Here is a 22,549-nt window from a genome sequence, read left to right as displayed (position 1 = left end):
TTCATAATAACACAAACAAACATTCAGAAGAACGTGTGGAATACATTGGGTTTCTGGTGCCCACAAAAAATAATGCTTGAGCCCATGTTTCTTGCCTACTGCCAAGAATATTGCAATGTACATAAAAAGATACAGGTTTTACACCAGCTGGGACTGCTTTAGGAGTCTACAATAAGATGATTGTTGGCTCCTTCAGCATAATAATTCACCTTCCCTGAAAAGCGATAATAATTTGTGGATTTATTTTCCTGTACAAGTCAATCCAAAAGATGAACTGCTAGTTGCTTCCATGAGTACAGTCAAATGGACGTTTCTTCCCAATATTCAGCACTTGCATATTCTTTGTCAGCTCTTACCCCAGATAGTGGAGCCTTTCTATGAGTTCGACAGCCTGTGATTACCTTAAATCACCCGTCTAAACACCAGCATTCTGAGCGGAAACAGAAGGCAAGGGGTTTGTGCCAGCAAGTGCCGAAAAAGTGGGTTTCTCATTTCCTGATCAGTCAGAGTTGATCATGCAGGAAAGGAGACTTGTCCTCTTTGGTCCTGAAGGACACTGTTACAAATTTGGGTTTGCTTTAGTTAACATCTCAGATTTGAGTGCTGTCAGTCATCCCCGTGAGCAGTTAGAACGTCCTTAATCACTCCCACTGCCCTATATCAACATGGATAGTAACATGACTGGTTGGATGGGTGGAGGGGATCATTAATATCCCCTCAAGACTGAAACTGAATATTTGTGTCTTTTTACCCATGTTATTCTTCAGTCTCTCCAAAGGCTGGCTCGCTCTTGACTTTGTACATAGTGTAAAATGTGTGAGAGTGAATGGGCAATTAGTTTTACATCAATGGAAATAAAAATCAGGATAGATGTAACATGATTTGTTCTGATCAGTTTGACACTATCGCGCAAATTGAAGATCCGCCCTCCTGACTGATGAAGCGAGGCTAGATAGGAATTGTCAAGCTGCTTTAACTTACCCCTGACATACAGAGCAACAATTACAGTCAGATTTACTTTCTTCAATCAGTACCATGTGTCTTTGATATCATGATACAAAATAAAGACTTTGTCACGGCTCTCTTGACTGAAACATGAGGTTTTCAGCAATTATGACTTTGTCAGCTTCACTTAACCATTCACAGCTCTGTTTCTGTTTAAAAAAAAACACTGACTGCCCTGTTAGCCTTTTTATTTCATAAATGCAGTTTTTCTTTGTCTCTTCAGACAGACCATGATCAAAGGTGTTTCCAATACAATAGGCATGAACTGTTTTTTGATAAACTAGACAAGCTAATGAATAACTTATTGAGTATTGCTGAAATAAGAGACATGCTGTCAAAGCTTTTTGTCTTGCACTCATCAGGATAGCTCACAAGAAATTGCCATCAGTAACAGGGGAACAACAATTTCTACTGCATGAGAAGAGAGTGCTGATTGGTTGGTACATGGACTCTGATTGGTGGAATGCAGCATGGAACAGTTAACTGCCCAGCTTTGTTCAAATTCAAACCAGACAGGTCAACTCTGGTCAAGGCATTGCCCTGGGAATGAATAGCTTATTGCTTGGTCTCGGGGAAACAAATTTCCATTTCACACTTTTACTGTCTTTTGACTGTTACTTTTGTAAACTTGTGGGAATGCACTTTGTATTTTTTTTTAAATTAGATGTTTCATTTATTTTCAAATTGTTTCTGTGGGAAAATGTTTTTAAAAATTGTGAAACGTGAATGACATCTGTCTCAGAAATGACTGGTGTAGCACCTGATGTAGGAGCAATATTAGGTCATTTGCCACCTTAGCCTGCTCCACCATTCATTAAGATCAATTCTGATTTGATTATGGCCTTTACTCCACTTCCCTGCTGACCCCCACCATAACCCTTGACGTCCTTGTAGATCAGAAGCTAAATTAGAGACTCAGTGCTGTTTGCACCACTCAGAGGGCCTGAAGGTACACCCACAAGTCGATGGAAGACCAGAAGAAAGCTGCTGAGGTGAAGGAGTTTGACATGTTGTCATATTAGAGATCAGTCATGAGGAATTAGGTAAAAGGTATTAAATGGATTACATAGGATGTATAGTGCAAAAACAGGCCATTCGGCCCAGTCACTCCATGTTGGTGTTTATGTTCCACTTGAGCCTCCTCCCAATTTTTCTTCATAGAAATCTACCATTGTATTCCTTTCTCCCTCAAATGCTTGCCTGGCTTCCCCTTAAATCAGCACTTGCAAAATTATTTTCCAATGTGACCCGATTTTAACATTCGACAATCAACGTGACCCCAGGCACCACAAAAACACAACAGCAATAAAACAGCATAGTAACATTCAGTGTATAATTATTAAAGTTTGCAACATAATAGATCAGCATATACTAAACACATCATAGAAGTATGAATACACGTGGTTTTAAAGTACTCTGTAAAAATGTTATTTTATGCATTCACCAGTCCATTATTGCATCTGAGCTGCTTCAGTGTGGCCATAATACAATGGATACCACTGTTGCTGACATTTCCATTCAGCATTACTGATCCAGAGCAACATCACAATAAGGTTCCCTAAAGGCCATCACAACATCATTGATTTTAATGTGAAATGAGTCAAATAAACTTCTCATTTTCTACCGTGGGTTTCAACCCTTCTCTTCATCATGCCCTTCCCCAACCCTCATTACCACGGGCAGAATATTGCCGTCAGCATGCAGGGGCGGGCCCGCCACGCTGATGCATAAAATAACGCACAATGACGTCGGGCGTGCGTCCCCGCATCGTCGCGCGTCATTTCGATATTTCGCCAGAGGCGCCTGTGCACCCACTGAACTGTCAACGGCCTATTGAGGCCATTAAAAAAAGTAATTTAACTTTTTAACAAGGCTGCCCCGTCCAACCTTAAGGTTGGCGACAGATGAAGAGCGTTTTTCAGAAAACCCCACCATGAGCGGCATGAGGTTTCTTGAAGGTTTTGTAAAATAATTAAATAAATTTTGCTAACTTCACAAACATGCCTGTGCCTCAAGGAGATTGCTGTGCTCAGCGCAGGCTCCAACTCTCCCTCTCTTCCCCCCCACCCCCGCACAGGTAGCACAGAGCGCTACCAGCTGCATGTTATGCTGGGCGGGCCATAATTGTCCTGCCCATATGAAATGGCGGCGCGCAGCCGATTGCGGATGGCAGTCAGCTCCGCACCCGTTCCCGCCCAGCCTGCCTGCCGTAGGAAAAATTCTCCCCCACACACGTAGCACACGTGCAAACAGGTCAGGCAGTCAATGGCAGCCACTGTGGAGGTGCTGGAGCTCTGACAGCTCGAGCTGGGATGCAACTGCGGCCCTGGGGGCGCCATTGTTAAATGATCAAAAGAAGGAAAAATGCTGAGACTGAGAGACAAGCAGGGCAAGGTCAGGGCCGGATGCCACTTGGGCCTTATGTTGGTGCAGGCGGTAGGGGCAGTGGGGGAGCTGGTGATCCCATTTGGGGTCAGGACCCGTAGTTTGGGAACCACTGCCTTTAATGCATCTATAATATTCGCTTCAACTACTTCCAATGGTCGCGAGTTCCACGTTCTTAGCAATCTTTGGGTAAGGAAGTTTCTTCTGAATTCCCTATTGGATTTCTTGACTACCTTATATTGATAGCCTTTACTTATGCTCTTTTCCACAAGAGAAAATATTTTCTCTGTGTCCTCTCTGTCAAAACCTTTCAAAATTTTGAAGAGCTCTATTAGGTCACCCCTTTGCCTTGTCTCTGAGAAAAGAGATCCAGCCTGTTGATTCTTTCCAGATGTGTACCCCTGTTTAATAGGTGGATATCCATATATTGAATCAGGCAGCTGAAGATATTCTGCGAATCACAGCTGTTTTATTGTTAAACTATAATTCTCTACAAATACCTGTTTCCCTCTTCTCTTCTGGATTCTTTCCTTGTCCAGAAGCAAAATCTTCTTATTGGGGAAAAACCTATCTCTTAAGTACAAGCTTCAGTGAGCATCACCTGTTCTCAATTCACTCTGAAGCTTGACTTAAAGGGACCTGCATTTCTAACATTGTCACACCTACACATTTCTGAGATCATCCTTGTAAGTCTTCTCTGCACCCTCTCCAGTGCTTCCAGATCCTTTTGGCAACATGGTGACCAGAACTGCGCGCAAAACTCTGATGCAGGTTAAGTACCAACTCCCTACTTGTCAACTTTATCCTTCTAGGAAAAAAGCCAAATTCTTGGTTTGCTTTCTCAATGGTCTTGTTAGCCTGTGGTGCAACTTTTAATGAATGGTATACTTGTACTCTGAAATCGCTTTGTTCCTCTACCCCACCGAAACTTGCACTTTCCAATGAACAAGTGACCTCGCCATTCTTCCTACCAAAAAATGTATCACCTCGTATTTACCTGTGTGCCGCTTCATTTGCCAATTATTTGCCCATTCCGCAAATTTGTTAATGCCCATCTGTAATTTGTTGCAGTTCTTCTCAGTATTGGCCATAACCCCATGCCCCCCACCAACATTTGGTGTCATCCGCAAATTTAGGAATTCTATTTTTGATTCCATAGTCCAAATCATTAATGTAAATTGCGAACAGCAGTGGTCCCAGCACAGATCCCTGTGAAACACCACTACCCACTGTTCACCACTGTGAATAGCTATCCTTTACTCCCACCCTCTGCTTCCTGTCTTGAAGCCAGCTAGCAACCATTCTACCACTTGTCCCCTAACTCCATTGAGAAGGCTTTTTGAAAATCCAGATAAATTACATCTCCTGGTAACTTCAAGGATAGAGGGACTGTTAGAGATAAATGGTTTTTAAATACTGGATGTGTGCTAGGAAATTTTTGATTTTCCATTGCTCTGCATGATTTGGACCTAGGCACAAGAGGAATAATATTGATGTTTTCTGATGGCAGAATGTAACCAAGAATGCAGGAGGTCAATGGAGGAATGGGCAGATAAAAGATGTGTTCAGGGCAAAGAGGTAGAAGTAATATGGATGGACAGAGAGATCTAGGAAATCAAATAAGTTGGTCTTTAAAGTGCAGTTGGAAAAGGCCAGAAGAGAGCAATTGGGATTCTGGGATCTGTATGTATGGCATTGAATGTAAACAGGATGTTGTTGAAGTGTTGCTTGCAGATCTCGACACCCTGTCATAGGAAGGATATAAAAACCATGTAAAAATTACAGCATCAATTCATTAAAATGCTGCAAGGAATAAAAGGTTAGAAAGAAAGGCTTAAAGTTCTGCATCTCTTTACATTGATCCTGTGGAAGTTAGGTTGAGAGCTGAAAGAGGTTTTCAAAATTCTGCAAGCTTTTGTCAGAATAAATGGGGCAAAGATTAATTTCTCTGGTTGGTAATCAGTAATAAAGAAGCATGAGACTGAAGATTATTATTAACTACAATGGGTTAGAAGAAATGTTTGCATACAGCTGGTTACTAGCACATAGAAGCTTCACTAACAAGTGGCTCTTGATCAAAAAATAAAACATCATTTAAAAGGGAATTGTGTAAATATTTGAAAATATACATGTAAAGAACACTTGGAGAAAAGGCAGAGAACTGAGATTAAGGTAAATAGTTCCATTTGAAGGGCTAACATTGTCATAGATGAGATGTACCAAACATACATTCATCTTTTGTGCTGTAATTTCTGCAATTGAAAAGCTGCAAAAGTATTTTCTGTGTAAAAAAAAAAAAGCCACTCCAATACGCAAGCCTTGTTAAGCAGATCCAAGCCAGATGGTGAATTATGAAATTAGACAAAGATCTTCTTCTTGATAGTAGGTTTATTTACCGAATGCAGCGTTACACATCTTTATCTTCTAATACCCCAATGTCCCAGCAGTGCCTTTTTATACTCTTGAGCATAACAATTAAACAAATTAATGAATTACCTAATTAACAGTGCCTTAAAGGGAAACTGTAACAAAAATCAAAAACTTTAACAGAAACTTAAGAAATTAAATTAAAATAGCATTCCGGAGGCTGATGATGTGCTCCAGCCCCTGGGGCACCTACCAGTCACAGAAGACCCCAAGTGTACTGGTGGACATAGCATAATTCACTCTATTAGCACCAATCTGGTCCATGTGCTCCATCCAGCCAACTTCCCCCACCCCCCCAAGGAGTCTGAGTTGCTGTGGCAACATGCACTTTTACATGCATATTGTAACCTGGAGTTGTGAATAGTGATGGAAGAGACTCCAATTTCTTCCCAACGTACGACTGACTAGGAATCTCCCTGCCTTACTGCCTGCCGTTGGTGTGTGTTGGAAGGATTTACAAGTTTGGCTGCGTTATGAAAACATCTTCGTTGGACATCAAGGCCTGGAGTGGGACTTGAACCCAAAGCTTCTAGCTCAGAGGCAGGGATGCTACTCACTGTGCCACAAGACCTCCATTCAGTCCCTTTTTGTACTCTTTTTTTTTGGGTACAGTAAAATAAATAACAAATAAACTAATAAACAAATTAACATCCCCTTAAAGGGGCACTGTCACAAAAGACAATACTTTAAAGGAAACTTAGCAAATTCATGTAAAATAATGTTCCTGGGGCTGAAAATACACTCCAGCCTCTGTGGTGCTCACTGGTCACGAAGGCCTCAAGCGTACCCGCGGACACCATGTGTTTCCTCTCTAGAGGCACCTGGGCACAAACAAAGCTGCAGAATGGGGGCAGCCAATTGGGTGTAGCAAACCTCTCCATGGCCCACTGCCTGGACCTGTTAATTACCAACTTGGCCAGGTCCAGGAGCAGACCCATGAGGAGGTCCTCTGATCTGCGCACCACCCCCCCCCCCCCCCCCCCCCCCTCCCTGCCCACCCCTCCATACCGATTGGCCAAAGATCAGGAGTGTGGGGCTGAAGTGCAAACAAAACTTGAGGAAAAGCCCCCTTAAAGACCCTCTTTTAAGCCCAAAATAAACTAATTAAACAAATTGACAGCCCCTTAAAGGGGCACTATAACAAAAAGACAAAACTTTTAAAGGAAACTTAGTAAATCAAATTAAAATATTGTTTGGGGGGGGGCTGATGATGCACCCCAGCCCCGGTGGTATCCACCGCATGCAGAAGTTCCTTTTTATATGCTCTTTTAAATAAACTATTCAATAAATTAATTAATAAAGTGACAGTACCTTAAAGGGGCCCTGTAACAAAGGACAAAACTTTAAAGGAAACTCTGAAGAAGGGTCATATGGACTGAAATATTAAATCTGTTTCTCTCTCCACAGATGCTGCCAGACCTGCTGAGGTTTTCCAGCACCTTCTGTTCTTGTTCAAAAGAAACTTATTAAATTAAAATGTCATTCCACGCACTGCACTCCAGCCCCTATGGTGCCCATCAGTCATGGAATGTCCCCTATTTATATTCTTTTTGTAAAACCAAATCAATAAATTAAACTAAAATCAATAAATCACAGGGGGCGACAGCCCCTGGTGGGGCAGTGTAACTAAAACAAAAAACATGAAAGGAAACGTACAAAATCAAGTCTAAATATCATTTCCAGGGGCGGTGATGCACCCCAATCCTCGCGGTGCACATCGGTTGCAGAAGTCCCTTTTTGTAGACTCTTCTGTAAAAAAACAAAATCAATAAGTTAAACTAAAATCAGTAAGTGAGAGGGGGTGACAGCCCCTGTGGGGCACGGTCACTGAAACAAAAAAATGTGAAAGGAAACTTACAAAATCAAATTAAAATATAATTTCTGAGGCTGATGAAGCCCCTGCAGTGCCCACCAGTTGCAGATGTCTCTTTTCATTTGTGCACAAGATACTTAATCAATCAATACCCTCCACCTGTTTATCCTTAACCTTAAACGTACAATTAACATAATATTAACAAGTCGTAGTGTTGCCTCAATTTTTGCAACCTTATCCTGAGCACTCATTCATGCGATGTATGTAATTTGAACGTATGCCATGTGTGGTCATACTACAGCAGGGCATAAATACAAGCTGCAGCTTTTGGCTGGAATTGTCGCTCTGCAATCTGCAATTCAAATGGCACATCTTCAAAAACAACCTGGCCTGGATATTGCATGTATGTTTACTGACACACAAAATGAGCAGGTTGGCACGTGACTTGTGCTGCAACCGTTCCTTATACTTGCAAAATGCCAAGAACGAGATAGCATGTAACAAGTGAACAGCACTGGATAGAAGGAGGGCTCAGATTTTGTGAACCCATGACTTCCATTGAGGAGAGCATACCATCATTGGCTGTGAGATCATCAATAAATTATGAGAAGGATGAAACCAGAGCTGTTTCCAAGCTCAGGTCTAGTACCATACGATCTCACCAAGCCTGAACCCTTCCTGCCCCCACCCCAATCTCATGCATCCATTGGTACACACAGGCATACGTTGATGTTGTAATGAAAATGTAAAATTTTAAAGATCCGGGGGGGACTTGACAGGGTGGATGCTGAGAGGACCTTTCCCTTTGTGAGGGAGTCTAGAAGTAGGGGACACAGTTTAAAAATTAGGGATCTCCCATTTAAGACTGAGATGAGAAGATCCTTCTCTCAGAGGGTCATTAATCTATGGAATTCTCTCTCCCGGAGCGCAGTGGAAGCTGGCTCATTGAATGAACTCAGTCTTGAGTATATTCAATAGATTTTTGATCATTAAGGGTTATCGGGCCAGACAGAGAAGTAGAGTAGAGGCCACAGTCAGATCAGCCATGATCTTATCGAATGGTGGAGTAAGCTCGAAGGGCAGAATAGTCTACTCCTGCTCTAATTCTTGTGTTTTTGTGGAAACGCTGTTAAAATCTAAATTTTGATACATAGAATGCCTCAAACTGACCATTAATCCCACTAAGGCAGCATTGATTCTGTTTGTTCTGTGCACCAGCTAGTCTAACCTGCAGTCCCACACTCTCCTGTCACTTCTTTATTATTGCTCTTTTTCAAGCATCTGCCTCATTCTCTTTTGAAAGGGTTTGATTAGAGATTTAATAGAGGTATTTAAAATCATGAGGGGTCTGGCCAGAGTAGAGAGGGAGAAACTGTTCCCATTCATGAAAGGATCGAGAACAAGAGGGCACAGAATTAAAGTAATTAGTAAAAGAAGCAATAGTGATATGAGAAAAAAACTTTTTCCACACAGCGAGTGGTTAAGGTCTAGAATGCACTGCCCGAGAGTGTGGTGGAGGCAGATTCAATTGAAGAATTCAAAAGGGAATTAGACTGTTATGTGAAAAAGGAAGAACGTGCAGGGTTAGGGGGAGAAGGCAAGGGAATGGCACCAGTTGAGTTGCTCATTTGGAGAGCTGGTGCAGACACGATGGGCCAAATGGCCTCCTTCTGCACCATTAACAATTCTGTGATTCTGAATTTATGACCACTGCTTCAACAGTGGTTTGGGACAGAGCTACTATCCACGCTCAATTTTTATGAACTTTTTCTTTCAATTGTTTTGTGATCATCTTATATTTCTGCCTTTGTGTCATTGCCTTTCCCATAATAGGAAACAATCTATCATTATTTTCCTTATTATAACCCTCGGTCATCACAAAGGCCTCTGCAGCCAATGCTTAATTTTCTTGGGCCAAGTGGAAAAAAGCCCTGGCTGCCCATTTTTCTCTTCATAACCATAACCTTTCATCCAAGGTGAACCTTTGCTGTTTATTTTTCTAATGCTTCTGCATCTTTCATGTAATGGGGAGCCCAAGGTCGTGCGCAGCACCACAGGAGCTTCTGGACTAAGAGCTCATACAAGTTCAACATCATTCCTTTCTTTTTCTATTCTGCACCGCTAGATATATGACCAAGCTTCCTGCTAACCTTATCTCTGTATTCTCTGGGGGAAGAGCAGGAGTGGTGGGAGGAGTTGGACAGCTCTTGCAAAGAGCCGTGCCAAGCACAGTGGGTCAAATGGCCTCTTTCTGGGCTGTATGATTCTATCTGTTAGCAGCAGGTTCCAAGCTGGCCAGAAAGGAACTGAAGGCATAAAAACTGAGGGCCGTAGTCACCATGACCCTTAGTGGAATTGCTGCCTCTGTACTAGAGTGGGCATGAAGGTCTCTAACTCTGTGTCCACTTGCTGAACGTCCTGCGCCTGCTGCAGCCAGTGCCCTCAGTTGCACCTGACTGTCGAGATACACCCCATGGGCAAGTTACCTGTAATGCCAACTTGTCTGCCTGATCCGCCCTCCTTTCTTGAAGGGAGAAAGAAGCACCGAGCTTACCACTGAGCAGGTCCACAAAGACATCAATGCTACTGCTTTGGGAGATCAGTTTCTGGCCCAGGAGAGCCTGCCAGGCTTTAGTCACCTATTTAGTGCATTATACACATGGTGCCTGGGAACAGGATCGTTGCAGGCCCCTTTGTTAAGTGAAGGTGTATTAGCAGATTTTCATTGATTATGAGACAAACTCCTTATTCTGTGCAATAACAGGGGAAGCATTGCAGGAATTTACAGTGGTTTATATTTCAGCTGGTAGGAAGCAAACAAGTTCAATAACTTTCAAAGTCCTGCACAATTCTCACTGGCGTAACCACATACCCCCCCCCTCTGCAATTGCCAGACTATTGTTCCTAAGTTATTCCGTTATTAATTAAATTCCTTTCCCCTTTTTACCTACTTCCTGAACTCCTGTGTGGTACAATATAGCAATAAATAAATCTATGGGCTATGTACAGTTAGAAAATTTCACTCTTTATAGATAAGAAGGATGTTAGCAAAATAGTGCCTTTGTTTGGATTCTTAGTAGCTGAGTAAGACTTTGTGAACAAAGCAGTAATAATACCATTTGTCCTTTTTCCAGCCTTGGTAGGTTTTAACGACTTTCTTCCCATATTCAGTGGCCTGTGGACGCCAGCTAGTGGTAAAATTTGGAACTGTTTAGTGAATTGGAAATGGTTCAAATCCCCCTCTGAAGGGGAGGGTGAACGAAAACACACTGCTCAATCTCCTAATGTAGTTCTGTTACTATCCCAGGGATATAAAACACAGACAGTCACCAAAACACTAGTGAAAGCCAGTGAAACATGACCATGTGTCATGTTTAAATGTGAACAGAACAAGCTTTGAACAAGAACAACTTAAATTTATGTAGCGCCTTTAATGTAATAGAATGTTCCAAGGTGCTTCACAAGCACTTTATAAAACAAAAAATGGCACTGAGCCATGGAAGGAGATATTAGGTCAGATGGCCAAAAGTTTGGTCAAAGAGGTAAGAGGGTAAGGAGTGCTGTAAAGGAGGAAAGTGAGGTAGAGAGGCAGAGGGTAAAAGGGAGGGTTTTCCAGAGCTTAGGGCCTAGGCAGCTGAAGGTTTTAGAGTTCACATTTCACAAAGCAACCTGTGCTTCTAACGCAGGCCGCTCAATAGCAATGTGCCGGGTCTTTATCATCTACTCATTTATTTACCTCTATTTGGCTCCTCTCTGCAGCGAGTATAGACCAGCGCACGCTTCTAATAATGTGGTTTAGGGCACACGCTTGGAAGAATAAGGGCCTTGCAAATTTAGACAGCCTCTAATTATTTTTCGGCCTGCTCCCCAGTGCCTTCCTCTGTGACAGGGCCTTGCCGGTCAGGGTGGCTGGGGCAAGGTCAGGGGTCCACCATTTTGCAAATGTTGTGGGCAGGTGGGGTGGGGGGTGCGGGGGGTAGAATCTGGACCTTTCTGTGGCAGTATGGGACAGTTCAGGTGTGCATGTTCTGCTCGTGCTGTTAGCACAAACAGAATTCGGATTGACTGGAAGCGTTTTAAATATTTATATAGAATATATTGGTGGTTGGAGTCTGGAAGGAGCTTCCTGAGAGAGTGGTGGAAGCAGGTTCGATCGAGGTGTACAAAAGGGAATTGGATTGCTATCTGAAAAGGAAGAATGTGCAAGGTTACGGTGATAAGGCAGGGGAGTGGGACTAGGCAGAGTGCACTTTCAGAGAGCCAGCGCAGACTCGATGGGCTGAATGGCCTCCTCCCACACTGTAAAGATTCTGTGATTCTGAGTAACCTTTGGGTCCCAACAGGAAGAAGCTGACTTCCCGTTTGCAAGAGGCCGAGGAAGCAGTGGAGGCAGCGCAGGCTAAATGCTGCAGCTTGGAGAAGACCAAACAGCGGCTGCAAGTAGAGGTGGAGGAGTTGGGAATCGACCTGGAGAAGGTGCGTCTCTCCCTGGGTAACCTGAGAATGATAACAGAGCAGTGACCCCAGTCCACAGTCCACAATAGCATATACCAGAAAGATGAGTGGGTTTATAATCATTACCTCGTCCCTGGATGTGGCTTTGTGTAAGCGTTCTGGTGTAGCCGTTACTTTTACACGGAAGGTGGAGTTTTCCGGGTTTCCCTTTTCCTGCAGACCACTCCCCTCTCTCTCTCCTCAGGAGGGTCAGTCATGCTGGGGTACGGTTTATATGGTTGCCTGTGGGAGTCTGGTACTGTGTCCATTTGATCATTCTACACCGATCCTCACTCAACGTCCAGTCAGACATTGCTCCTCCGTTGCAGCAATCCAGAGCAGGGAACCTTCAGCGGGTTTATCTTTCTCCCTCCTCCCCAGCCCTGGGTCCGGACACGAATTTCTCTTACCAGACGGAGGACTCCCCTCAAGGAGGCCTCGGGTGGCAGTCTGGTCCCTACACGCACCGTCCGGCAAGGTGCACACTTTATTACAAGGGTGGGCTTTCAGAACGCGTGGGCCGGGATTTTCCGGCCTTGTTGTGGAGGCACCCACTGCGGGGGGTGCAGCGTCCCAGCCAAAGGGCCACTGGCTTTCGACGGGACCTGGACGATCGCAGCAGCAAGTGGGGCTGGATTTTCTGTTCCTCAGCAGGGTGGGGGAGGGGGGTGGCGGAGCGGGGAGTGAGTGGTCCGCTTGCTTCTGCCCCTGCCCCCTCAGATCGTTCCGGCAAGCGGCAGACGGCCGACCAGGGGCCGTCCGGCCGGAAGGCGCCCAATTCAAGGGTCAAAGGTGGGGGGTGGGGGGGGGTCTCCGCGCCCAGCCGGGAGTATCGGCCGGGATTACGTCTCGCGGCAGAGGGATTGTGCCTCGAGCAGGAAGTCAGTCAGGGCTGTAAATCCAAAGGCCTCCCCTGCTCTCTGAATCTGTCTCTTTTTTTTTATTGAAGGCTCAAGAAAGTTGAAAGCCTTACAGACACTACCACCTTCAGCAGCAGAACCTGCTGCTACATGCGGCCCTCGTCCAGGTGGTAGGCCTGTCCTTCTGCCTTTGTGCCACCTCATTATACCTGCCGTAAAGCACTCCCAAACCTCTCTCCCAACCACTGCCTGGAAAATGCAGCACTCGGTTGAAAAATTCCGTACAATTGGCTTTTTCACAAGCTCAATAGCGTGTTCACTGGTGATTTAAAAATGGCGAGTGGCTTCTAATTTATTCACCCGCTCTCACCTCGTGTAATACTTGAGGCTGGTGTGATGATGTCATGTTGCCTATCCGATGTTATCACACTGTGTTTTATGTTCACTTGGGTTTGCGGGGTACAGTTGTGTGGGGGGGTGGTGGGGGGGGGGGGTGGTGGGGGTCATCCCACCTGCTCTGTGGCCATCAAATCCAGTCCATGGTTGAGATATTACAGTTCTCATTAAGGCAATGGAAGCAATGAAGCTTATTGGCTTAAAGTAACTTGACATTTGATCCATGATTTTTCCACAGCAGCCAATATTCGATCAGTCTAACCTGCTGTCAACTTTCACCAGGGGTTGGGGGTGGGGTGGTGGTTATTTTTGCACACCTGACTCACAGGTGGGTCTCAAAGTTTGGAGGGAAACCCACAGATCAGGATTCCACCCCCCCACCCCCACCCCTCCCCCAAAGCACTGCTGACTGTATCTGTGACATCACTGACGAGTTATTCAACAGCATTCTAAGCTGAACTTCCAGTTGAGTAGGGAACTGGTCACTGAAGGCCACAGCAACAAGTAAGTCCGTGCTGGGTGTTGGGGGGGAAGGTGTTGTCTAATTGGGTGGGCTGCCAATTCCAGAGGTTTGGTTGGGGGAGAATAGGGGCCTGAGGTGTGGAGATGGTCAGAGGCCTCTTAGTGAGAAGTGAATTGCACCCCTGAGGGCATCGGAGGCCTCAGGGCCATGGGACGGTGGGGTGCCTTGGGGCTGAAGTGACGGGGTTACGTAGGCCACTGCGAGGATGAGAGACCTCGTGTTGGGAGGAAAGAGGATTGGGGCCTCATGGTGGGAAGACCAATGTGGGGTGCCCTATTGGAGAGGCTTCTCAGGGAGGCACCTGAAACCAGGAGGTAGATGTAAAGCCATTTCCCTCCTGAATCCACCAAGCCCTGGCCTTTAGAAAGCTGCCAGGTTAGCTGACACTCGAGAAACCAGCCAATCTGACTTCAAATTCAAAAGCTGAAGGACGTTGTGGCTTGCAGCCTCATTATTCTATTTAAAGCTGCAACCTTCCCCCTTGTATTAGCTTGGTCGCTCACCCACCTTGTGACTTCAGTTAAAGTTGGAGTGGCTGGAGTTGGGTTGAGACTTTAACCCCTCCCCCACCAAACCCAGACCCACCTTTCTCTTCGGTCAAAATTCAGCCTTGTGACTCCATCTATAAGCATCACTTCTCGTGTTCCCACAGTTTAATAAATTCCTGTTGGTGAATGTCAAAGATTTTAAACATTTAAATTGTAGCTGGGTTCCAAATCCACGTTGAAAATCTATCATAAAATTAGTTTTAGAGCAGGATTCATGGTGGGTTTTACTTTTGGCAACATGCAAATAAGCTTGAGCAGGAATGTTGGGGAACAGACACTTATTAAAACCAGAGCAGTTTGTAAGCAGATCACTAATTGTGCCCAAAGCAGAAACTCTAGCTCAAGCTGTTTGAACTATACAGTCTGTATACTTTCTCTAACCTGAACCTGACTACTAAGAACTGATGCTGAAACAAATCCATCCTCATGCCCAACTCCCTCCAGGCATTTATCTGAATGTAAAATTGATTTGAATTCTTCAAACCGCCTTCCCATTTTTGTTTTTTGGCATTATTTTTTATTACAGGCTAATGCAGCAGGGGCAACCTTGGACAAGAAGCAGAGAATGATTGATAAGCAGATCTCAGACTGGCGTCAGAAGTGTGAGGAGATCCAGACGGAACTGGAATCCTCACAGAAAGAGTGCCGCCAGTACGCCACCGAACTCTTCAAACTGAAGACATCCTACGAAGAGCTGATTGAGCAAATGGACTCGCTTAAGCGGGAGAACAAAACACTCCAAGGTAAATTCCTGAAAAAAAATCAGGCAGGGGGCTTTCAGGAATAAATATAAAATGTCGGGGTATGAGTCAGCATAAATATCGGACAGGAGTGACTATAAAGGGAAAGCTGACTCTCAGCGGTTGGGAAAGGTATTGAGAAAACAAAGATAATGGCCAGGATTTTCCAGCCCACTCATGGTAGCACTATACATCAGTGTGATCATGAACCAGTGTAACTTGGCTCATCACACACCTGCCAAGGTGCCACCAATGAATTCTTCAGGCTCTGGTACACCTGCTCCGCAGTGCTGTGGAGAACTGTCAAAGGAAGTCAAATACAGAGCTGTACCACCATCTACAAATATAGAGAAGGAGCATGCATTTATAGAAAGCAACCATCGTGATCTTCAGACGTCACAAAGCTCTTCACATCCAGTGAAGTACTTTTGAAGTGCGATCTCTGTTGTATTGTAGGGAAACACCACAGCCCGTTTGTACAGAGCAAGCTCCAACAAACAACATTGAGAGAAAAGATCAGTTAGAGGGCTAAATGTTGACCAGAGCACCCCTGCTTTTCAATAGTGGCATATAGTGAGAAATGAGAGATTAATGTCTCCTCTGAAATATGGCACCTCTGATAATACAGCATTTTTGGGGAGATGGTGGCATAGTGTTAATATGTCACTGAACTAGTAACCCAGAGGCCCAGACCAATACTCTGGATACATGGATTCAAGTCATGGCAACTAGTGGAATTTGAATTCAGTTAATAAAATCTGAAATATAAAGCTAGTCTCAGTAATGGTGACTGTGAAACCATTGTCAAATGTCGTAAATGCCCATCTGAGTCACTAGTGTGCTTTAGGGAAGGAAATCTGCCATCCTTACCTGGTCTGGTCTACATGTGACTCCAGGCCCAAGTAATGTGGTTGACTCTCAACTGCCCTCTGAATAGCTGAGCAGGCCACTCCGCTCAACAAGGGCAATTAGGGATGCAAATGCTGGCCTTGCCAGTGACACCCATATCCCATAATAAGTGAAAAAAAATTGCATGAGTTGTGTGGATTTTTGCTCTGATTCGGAGGCAAGGTCTCATTCAGGTAGTACAGTGATGGTAACAGCTCCATCTCTTTATAGTCATGTTGCTATGTTGAATTGTGGGATGATGCTGTGTAAGAGAACAGAAGGACCACCATCCTCACCTCAATCAGAACCAACTGTACTTCAGCAACTGTGGAATAGGTCAGGTCTGCAGAGTCACACCTGCATCTTGAGTTTCTTTACCCTTTATTTTGACCAGCCTCCTCTTTTTTCTCAGCCTTTTGAGATGCTTTTTGATGCTCTTCAGAAGCTGTAGAATTTTTGACATCCTTTTCTGATATCCCCCTTAAGTTGGCCCCATCCCTTTAAATTTCAGTTACCGGCAACTTTCCACCCCATCCACTAGGCTGCTCCCTACCCCTGTCTCAATCTACATAGGAAACTATGTTAATGTTAATGGACCAACCTAGAATTGGGTTACAAATATCACACTTCCATTTGAGTCTGTCTAAAATACGCCAGTAAAGATTACATAGCATCCAATACTGGGTCGCATTTGCAAATATCACTATAAAAAAAGATAGGAGGTACTAGCGAGGTTAAGATCTGGAATTCCTGGGCACATTCCTATATGTAACCATTGTTCCCAGGCCAGTTATAATGTGCTGCATTCCCAAAGATTTGCACTGACTCTCTGGGTATCAAGTAGTTTCACTGCACTTGTGAGGCACTGCCTGAGCCCTGTGGCTGCGTTCCTGGCTGTTGTCATCGAGGTTTCTGGCAGCTGCTGGAAACCAACAGCCGGAGAGAACTGAGGCCTTTGTATCATTCATCGAGAAGGGGAGACGGGAAGGGAGAATAGGGATTTGGAACTGTCCAAACTTATAGGAGCCCTCCAGTCACCACAGAGCATGAGGCTTTTGTTTCAGTTATATTGCTGGAAAGGATCTCACTGAAGCGACTCAGCTTTCACTGAAGATATTCCAGAAGGAAATAGGTAGATTTCTGGACACTAAAGGCATGAAGGGGTATGGGGAGAGAGTGGGAGTAAGGTGTTGAATGGCAGAGCAGCCTCGAAGGGCCAAGTGCCCTGCTCCTATTTTCTACGTTTTCACTCTTTTCCTCATTTGCTTCCCCAGAGGAGATTACTGATTTGACAGACCAGCTGGGGGAGGGTGGGAAGAGCGTCCACGAGCTGCAGAAATCCAAGAAGAAGCTGGAGATGGAGAAAGAAGAGCTGCAGGCAACTCTCGAGGAGTCGGAGGCCGCACTGGAGGTAAGCACAAGCGAAACTTGGCGCTCGCCCCCACTAGTATCAAAAATACAGCAACTCCTTCTCTAAGTATTGTAGGGGAATAGCAACCGGCCAGTAGTTGGCCCTTATTGTCCTGTTGCATTTACAGAGAATGCTTGTCTGAGATCTGTTTTGTCTCATTTGCTAAGGGACAGAATTTGTAGGGGTAGGAACCCTCTGCTTGTTCAGTCCCTAAAGAATATTGCACCTACGTTATTGCAGAACAGAATGAGAGGCTGCTTACTCAGAGTCTGCAGCCTCAAAGATGGAGCAGATTCACACTGTAACCTTTTGAATATTCACCAGTAAGATTGCACATGGTGGTAGGAAGTGAGGATTTATCATTAATGACCGTGATGGTGAAATTTGGCCGTGACTGGCTTGGTAGAGGACACATCGGCAATTGGAGCATTAAATCAAATTCAGTATCTGTGGTACACTGTCCTCTTGTTGCTCAAGGCAGAGAATCAGTGCTCCCTTCATAGAGACCCAGGGTTTATTCATACTGTTTCCTGCAGTGGCTTTGGTGGATCTTGATGCCCCAGTACTTTAAGTTGCTGTCATGCTGCCCCCTGCTGCATTCTTTTAGTAGTGCTGCCTCTGAAAGCAGCTCCAATTCAGTGCCAGCGCTGACAGGTTAGTGAGTTGGCACTGCTGCTGGTGTTGCCAGAGGATTTCATACCCAATTAAAGGGGGGGGCATGTTCACTGATGACTCTGAGGGGCAGCAGTACCACCTCAGCAACAATGTAAGCTTTGCTTCCTGGGAGAACACCACCTTCTTCAGCTGAGAAGCCAGCATTGTGGTGTTCATCGCAGGCCAGTAAAGATCTTTCCCACCCTTCAGGGAAGGTGCAATCACCAGAAAATAAAATCACAAACAAAGTCAAACTCTAGAGTCTTTTGCTGTGAAGTCTTCCTGACCAATGGGGCACAGCACAGGGAGCTTGGAACATTGAGACCGGCTTCTCTTTTTCAAGATCTAAAAATAAAAATCTAGGTATCGGTGGAAGTGGCCACAAAACTGTCAGATTGTTGTTCACCAACTAGTTCACCAACTAGTTCACTACTGTTCTTCATGGACGAAACCTGCCATCCTTACCCAGTCTGGCCCACATGTGACTCCAGGCCCACACGAGAAGGAATGGGCAATAAATGCCAGCCTTTCCAGTGACACCCATATCCCGAGAATAAATTGAACCCAGTATTTAAGCACTGCTATCAAAAGAAAACCCAACTGATTTGTGTAACTTCCAATGGGTCCTCAGAGCATTACCCTGGATCTCTGGATTACTAGTCCAGCGGCAATACCACTATGCCATCACCTCCCCCAAGTGACTGTAAGTGAATGGTTTATAAACACCCTAATCTGGCACCCTCTGACTGTACATGAATGTACACTGGTTTGTGAACACCCCAATCTCACTACCACCACCCCCCGGCTGTATGTGAATGTACACAGGTGCATGAACTCTCCTCTCTGACTCCCCACTGAGTGTATGTTAATGTGCAATGATTTATGAACACCCCAGTCTGACTCCCCCGTCCCTGACTCAGCACAGGGTCCTCATACTGTAACTCAGACTCTTTCAAATTCTCTCCTTTCTGATATCTGTTTAAAACCAGATCATGCCCTGTCTGATTTCTACAATGACAATTTATCCTTAAACTGTTTGTGTCTATTCATCTACGCTCTGTATGTGTTGTTCCAAAGCTGACACTGTTACTTCCATCTCCTTTTCTATTTCTCTTAGCCCCTCTTGAACCTTTCTCTCTTGGCTTCTTCCTTTCCTGCCACCCAGTCATGCCATCTTTTACTTCACCCTTCTTGGGCACTTTGCCCCTCAATCTCTCTCCCGACACATCATTACTCCTCTACCTTCCCATGCTCCTGCCATCATCCAAATTGAATTCCCGTTGGGTAAGTCCACAGCTACCCTCTTTGACTCTTTCAGCATTCTCCTCTATCAAAGCTGCCCATTATTCCCAGATCACCCTGGACAGGAAAAGATAACACCCAGATTTCTCCACGCCAAATTATCCCCTTAACCCGCTCTCACCTGCCCCTTCACCTACTCTCCATTCTGAGGAAAAATGCTGCATTGTCAGAAGTGATATTCTTTGAATGAGAAGTTCAATTAAGGCCCTATCCAGTGCTTTAGGTGAGCGTTAAAGATCTCAGGGTTATTTTTGAAGAAGAGCTGAATTTTCCCAGTCTACTAGTCACCATTTTATCTTTCTCCCAGCAGCACTAAAAGCCAATTAACAGCCTATTCAGCTGTTGCAGTTTGCCCAATCTTGTTCTGTAGAAACTAACTGCTACACTTACCTACATAACAAGAGTCACTGCACTCTAAAATAATTCTCCGTGTTTTTTGAGAGCAGTGAGAGGCATTATATGGAAGTAATTTTAACCTTAGGCATTGGTCTCAGATGGATGCTATCAAATTGACCACTCATTTCATTCCACCTCAATTTTCTCATCCATTGACAGCTTTGGAGAGGAATCATGGGTGTGGCGTTCGACAGGTGGCTAACTCGAAACTATTTATTTTGCAACGTGACAAATGTTAAGATTACTCCCTATAAATTTCTTGTTTTTTTACTTATCAGTTTCTTATCCACCTTTATCAGTATAGTATATTCTTTGACACGTTACATATTCCTTTCATGTACTGATAAATGAGTAAATCGGTCAACAAGTTCCAGGGCAGTTAAATGCAGAAATCAGCAAGTTGCCATCCCGTTTATCTTGCTCCTCCATAAGCTTCACTACATCATCACCTCGCTGAGATACACCGCATTGGAAGCTGTAGCACAGTGTGAAGTTGCTACGTTCAACGCGACAGCTACTCACTAAGCACACCCGAAAAAGTTTGGGCTTGGCGATTCTGGTGGAAATACAGTTTGAAGGCACAATGAGCCTTATTTACTTTCAAGCAACATCTCTGGCACTGTAAAGTGTTTTTTTCAAGTGTGGAGTCTCATTCCTTCAGATGTTAATTACTGTTGAAGGTCTAAAGAAGAACTAAAAGCTTTTCTTTGCTTCAATTTAAATTTCATTGCAATTTCACTTTATTGTCCATACAAAAATTAATTTTGGGTATGTTGCTCATTTGTTAAAAAATTAAATATAAATGAATAATAACAATAAAAGGAAAGAAAATTACCCTAATACAGAGGTCTAACTTTAATTAAAATGTGTATTTAAAGCAGTCTACAGTGTCTCTTTAATCTGTCTCTTACTCCCATCTTCTTTCCCTCTCATTATTTGTCTTTCTGTGCCTAATTTGGCATTGAATGCGATCCTACAGTTTACACTTCCTGATTCAGACGCTGCACTGCTCATTGACAATATTTCACTCTGATTGGCTAAGGAGATACACACTTTCTTATCCTGTTCACACAGGTCCCAGACCTGCTATAGAGGATACTCTGCCAATATGGGTTTCTAATCACAGCAGGTCCCAATGCAAAAGCCCATAGAATGTCTGTAGGCAAGTGTAAATGTAATGAGTGGCTGGTGATATTCATTTGCCACCGACCTCAAATCCAGTTTTAAATTGATTCTAAATTTTGTGCCATCCTCACCAACTTCTATTGAATAAAAGCTTTCAAGCATAGAAATGTGATCATATCTGTATGTGAATGTGACTGTTTCTTGACATTTTGACTTGTTTTGTTTCCAAAATGCTCTCAGTCAGCTTGCATTTTTATGGAGAATTCGTAGAGTATCAGCTTCATAACATTTAGACAAACTAGCAGACACAGTTTAAGAATAAAAGGTCTTCCTTTTAAGACAGAGATGAGAAGTTTTTTTTCTCTGAGGGTTGTTCGTGTGTGGACTTCTCTTCCCCAGAAAGCAGCAGAGGCTGCTTTAATTTATTCAAGGCAGAGTTAGACAGATTTTTGATAGACTAGGGAGTCTAGTGTTATGGGGGGTGGACAGCAAAGTGGAGTTCGGACCACAGCCAGATCAGCCATGATCTATCTGGCAGAGCAGGTTCACAGGGCTGAATGGCCTACTCCTGCTCCTCAGTTCTATCTAGAACTATTTAAGTTCTAGAATGTTTTCGTCCTTCCTCCTGGTGTACTGAACGTTTAGTTGTGTAATATTGGAGACACACAGATAGAAAGGCACAGAACCCAATTTATAGCTGCTCCCTGCAGCTACTTTTAAAAAAAATTGACTTCTTACTATAATCTTCTTACATTGAGGTTTGCTGAATGTTGATTGCTGGGACTCAGTAACTCTTTGTAGTTACATTATAAGTAAATGTATTTAAGATAATCGTATCTACCAAGACTTCATTCCTCATCACTCTGTATGATGTGAAGACACAGGGAGAAGCTGCTTCAGGCAAGATTACATTAATTCCTCAGGAATTGCAATGTTGCGTTCCTTTTAGTTTTGGTTATCTCAGTAGGGTGTGAGTATTACTGAAAAGAATTGATGTTGTCAAGTGTCTGTATAACTGTATTACAGTTAGTCTCAGAGTTTGTTGTTCTGTGATAAAGAAAGGCAGCGAGATGCTTTGAAAATGTGGTCACTGTTATAATGTAGCAGCCAATTTATGCACAGCAAGCTCCCACACCAAGTAACTTTCATATAGGGATGTCGCCTGAGGGATAAATATTGACTGAGACGAACTCCCCTGCTCGTATTTGAATGGCACCATGGACTCTTTGCTGTCCACCTGAGAAACCCTATCCAGTGGTTTTGGTGGTTTTTAAAAATCCCATGGCATACTTGAGGAAGAGCAGAGAGGTTATGTAGTCTACCGCTCATCCTTCTTGCTTCAAGCAGCAGCACCACAAGCGATGTGCATCCACAATTGCCCGTCAATAGGGCATGTTTCAATAGGTCATGCAGCACGGCTCACATTTCAGCAGCCAATAGGTAAGGGATCAGGTGGCAAATTGCTGCCAATTGATTTCCAAATCTTATTTCCCTTTCCCTTTATATTTGCCAATCACCTCTTTGTTCTCTCCCTCTTGGGCCTTGACAATTGGTGCTAATAGGTTGTAATGTCTTTTTATGC

The 22,549-nt window shown here is 44.1% G+C and overlaps 1 protein-coding gene across 1 annotated transcript in view; it reads left to right on the top strand.

The window, feature by feature from the left end:
- LOC121293560 (myosin-16) overlaps positions 1-22,549 on the top strand; it is a 223,628-nt gene that overhangs the window by 78,116 nt on the left and 122,963 nt on the right. Inside the window, exons 10-12 of the mRNA XM_041216592.1 lie at positions 11,974-12,106; positions 14,978-15,194; positions 17,354-17,490. Coding sequence (XP_041072526.1) covers positions 11,974-12,106; positions 14,978-15,194; positions 17,354-17,490 — 487 coding nt within the window. The remainder of the gene's footprint in view (positions 1-11,973; positions 12,107-14,977; positions 15,195-17,353; positions 17,491-22,549) is intronic.

The sequence above is a fragment of the Carcharodon carcharias genome, chromosome 22, assembly GCF_017639515.1.
Source record: "Carcharodon carcharias isolate sCarCar2 chromosome 22, sCarCar2.pri, whole genome shotgun sequence".
Classification (NCBI taxonomy): domain Eukaryota; kingdom Metazoa; phylum Chordata; class Chondrichthyes; order Lamniformes; family Lamnidae; genus Carcharodon; species Carcharodon carcharias.
This window is presented reverse-complemented; position numbering and strand designations above follow the sequence as displayed.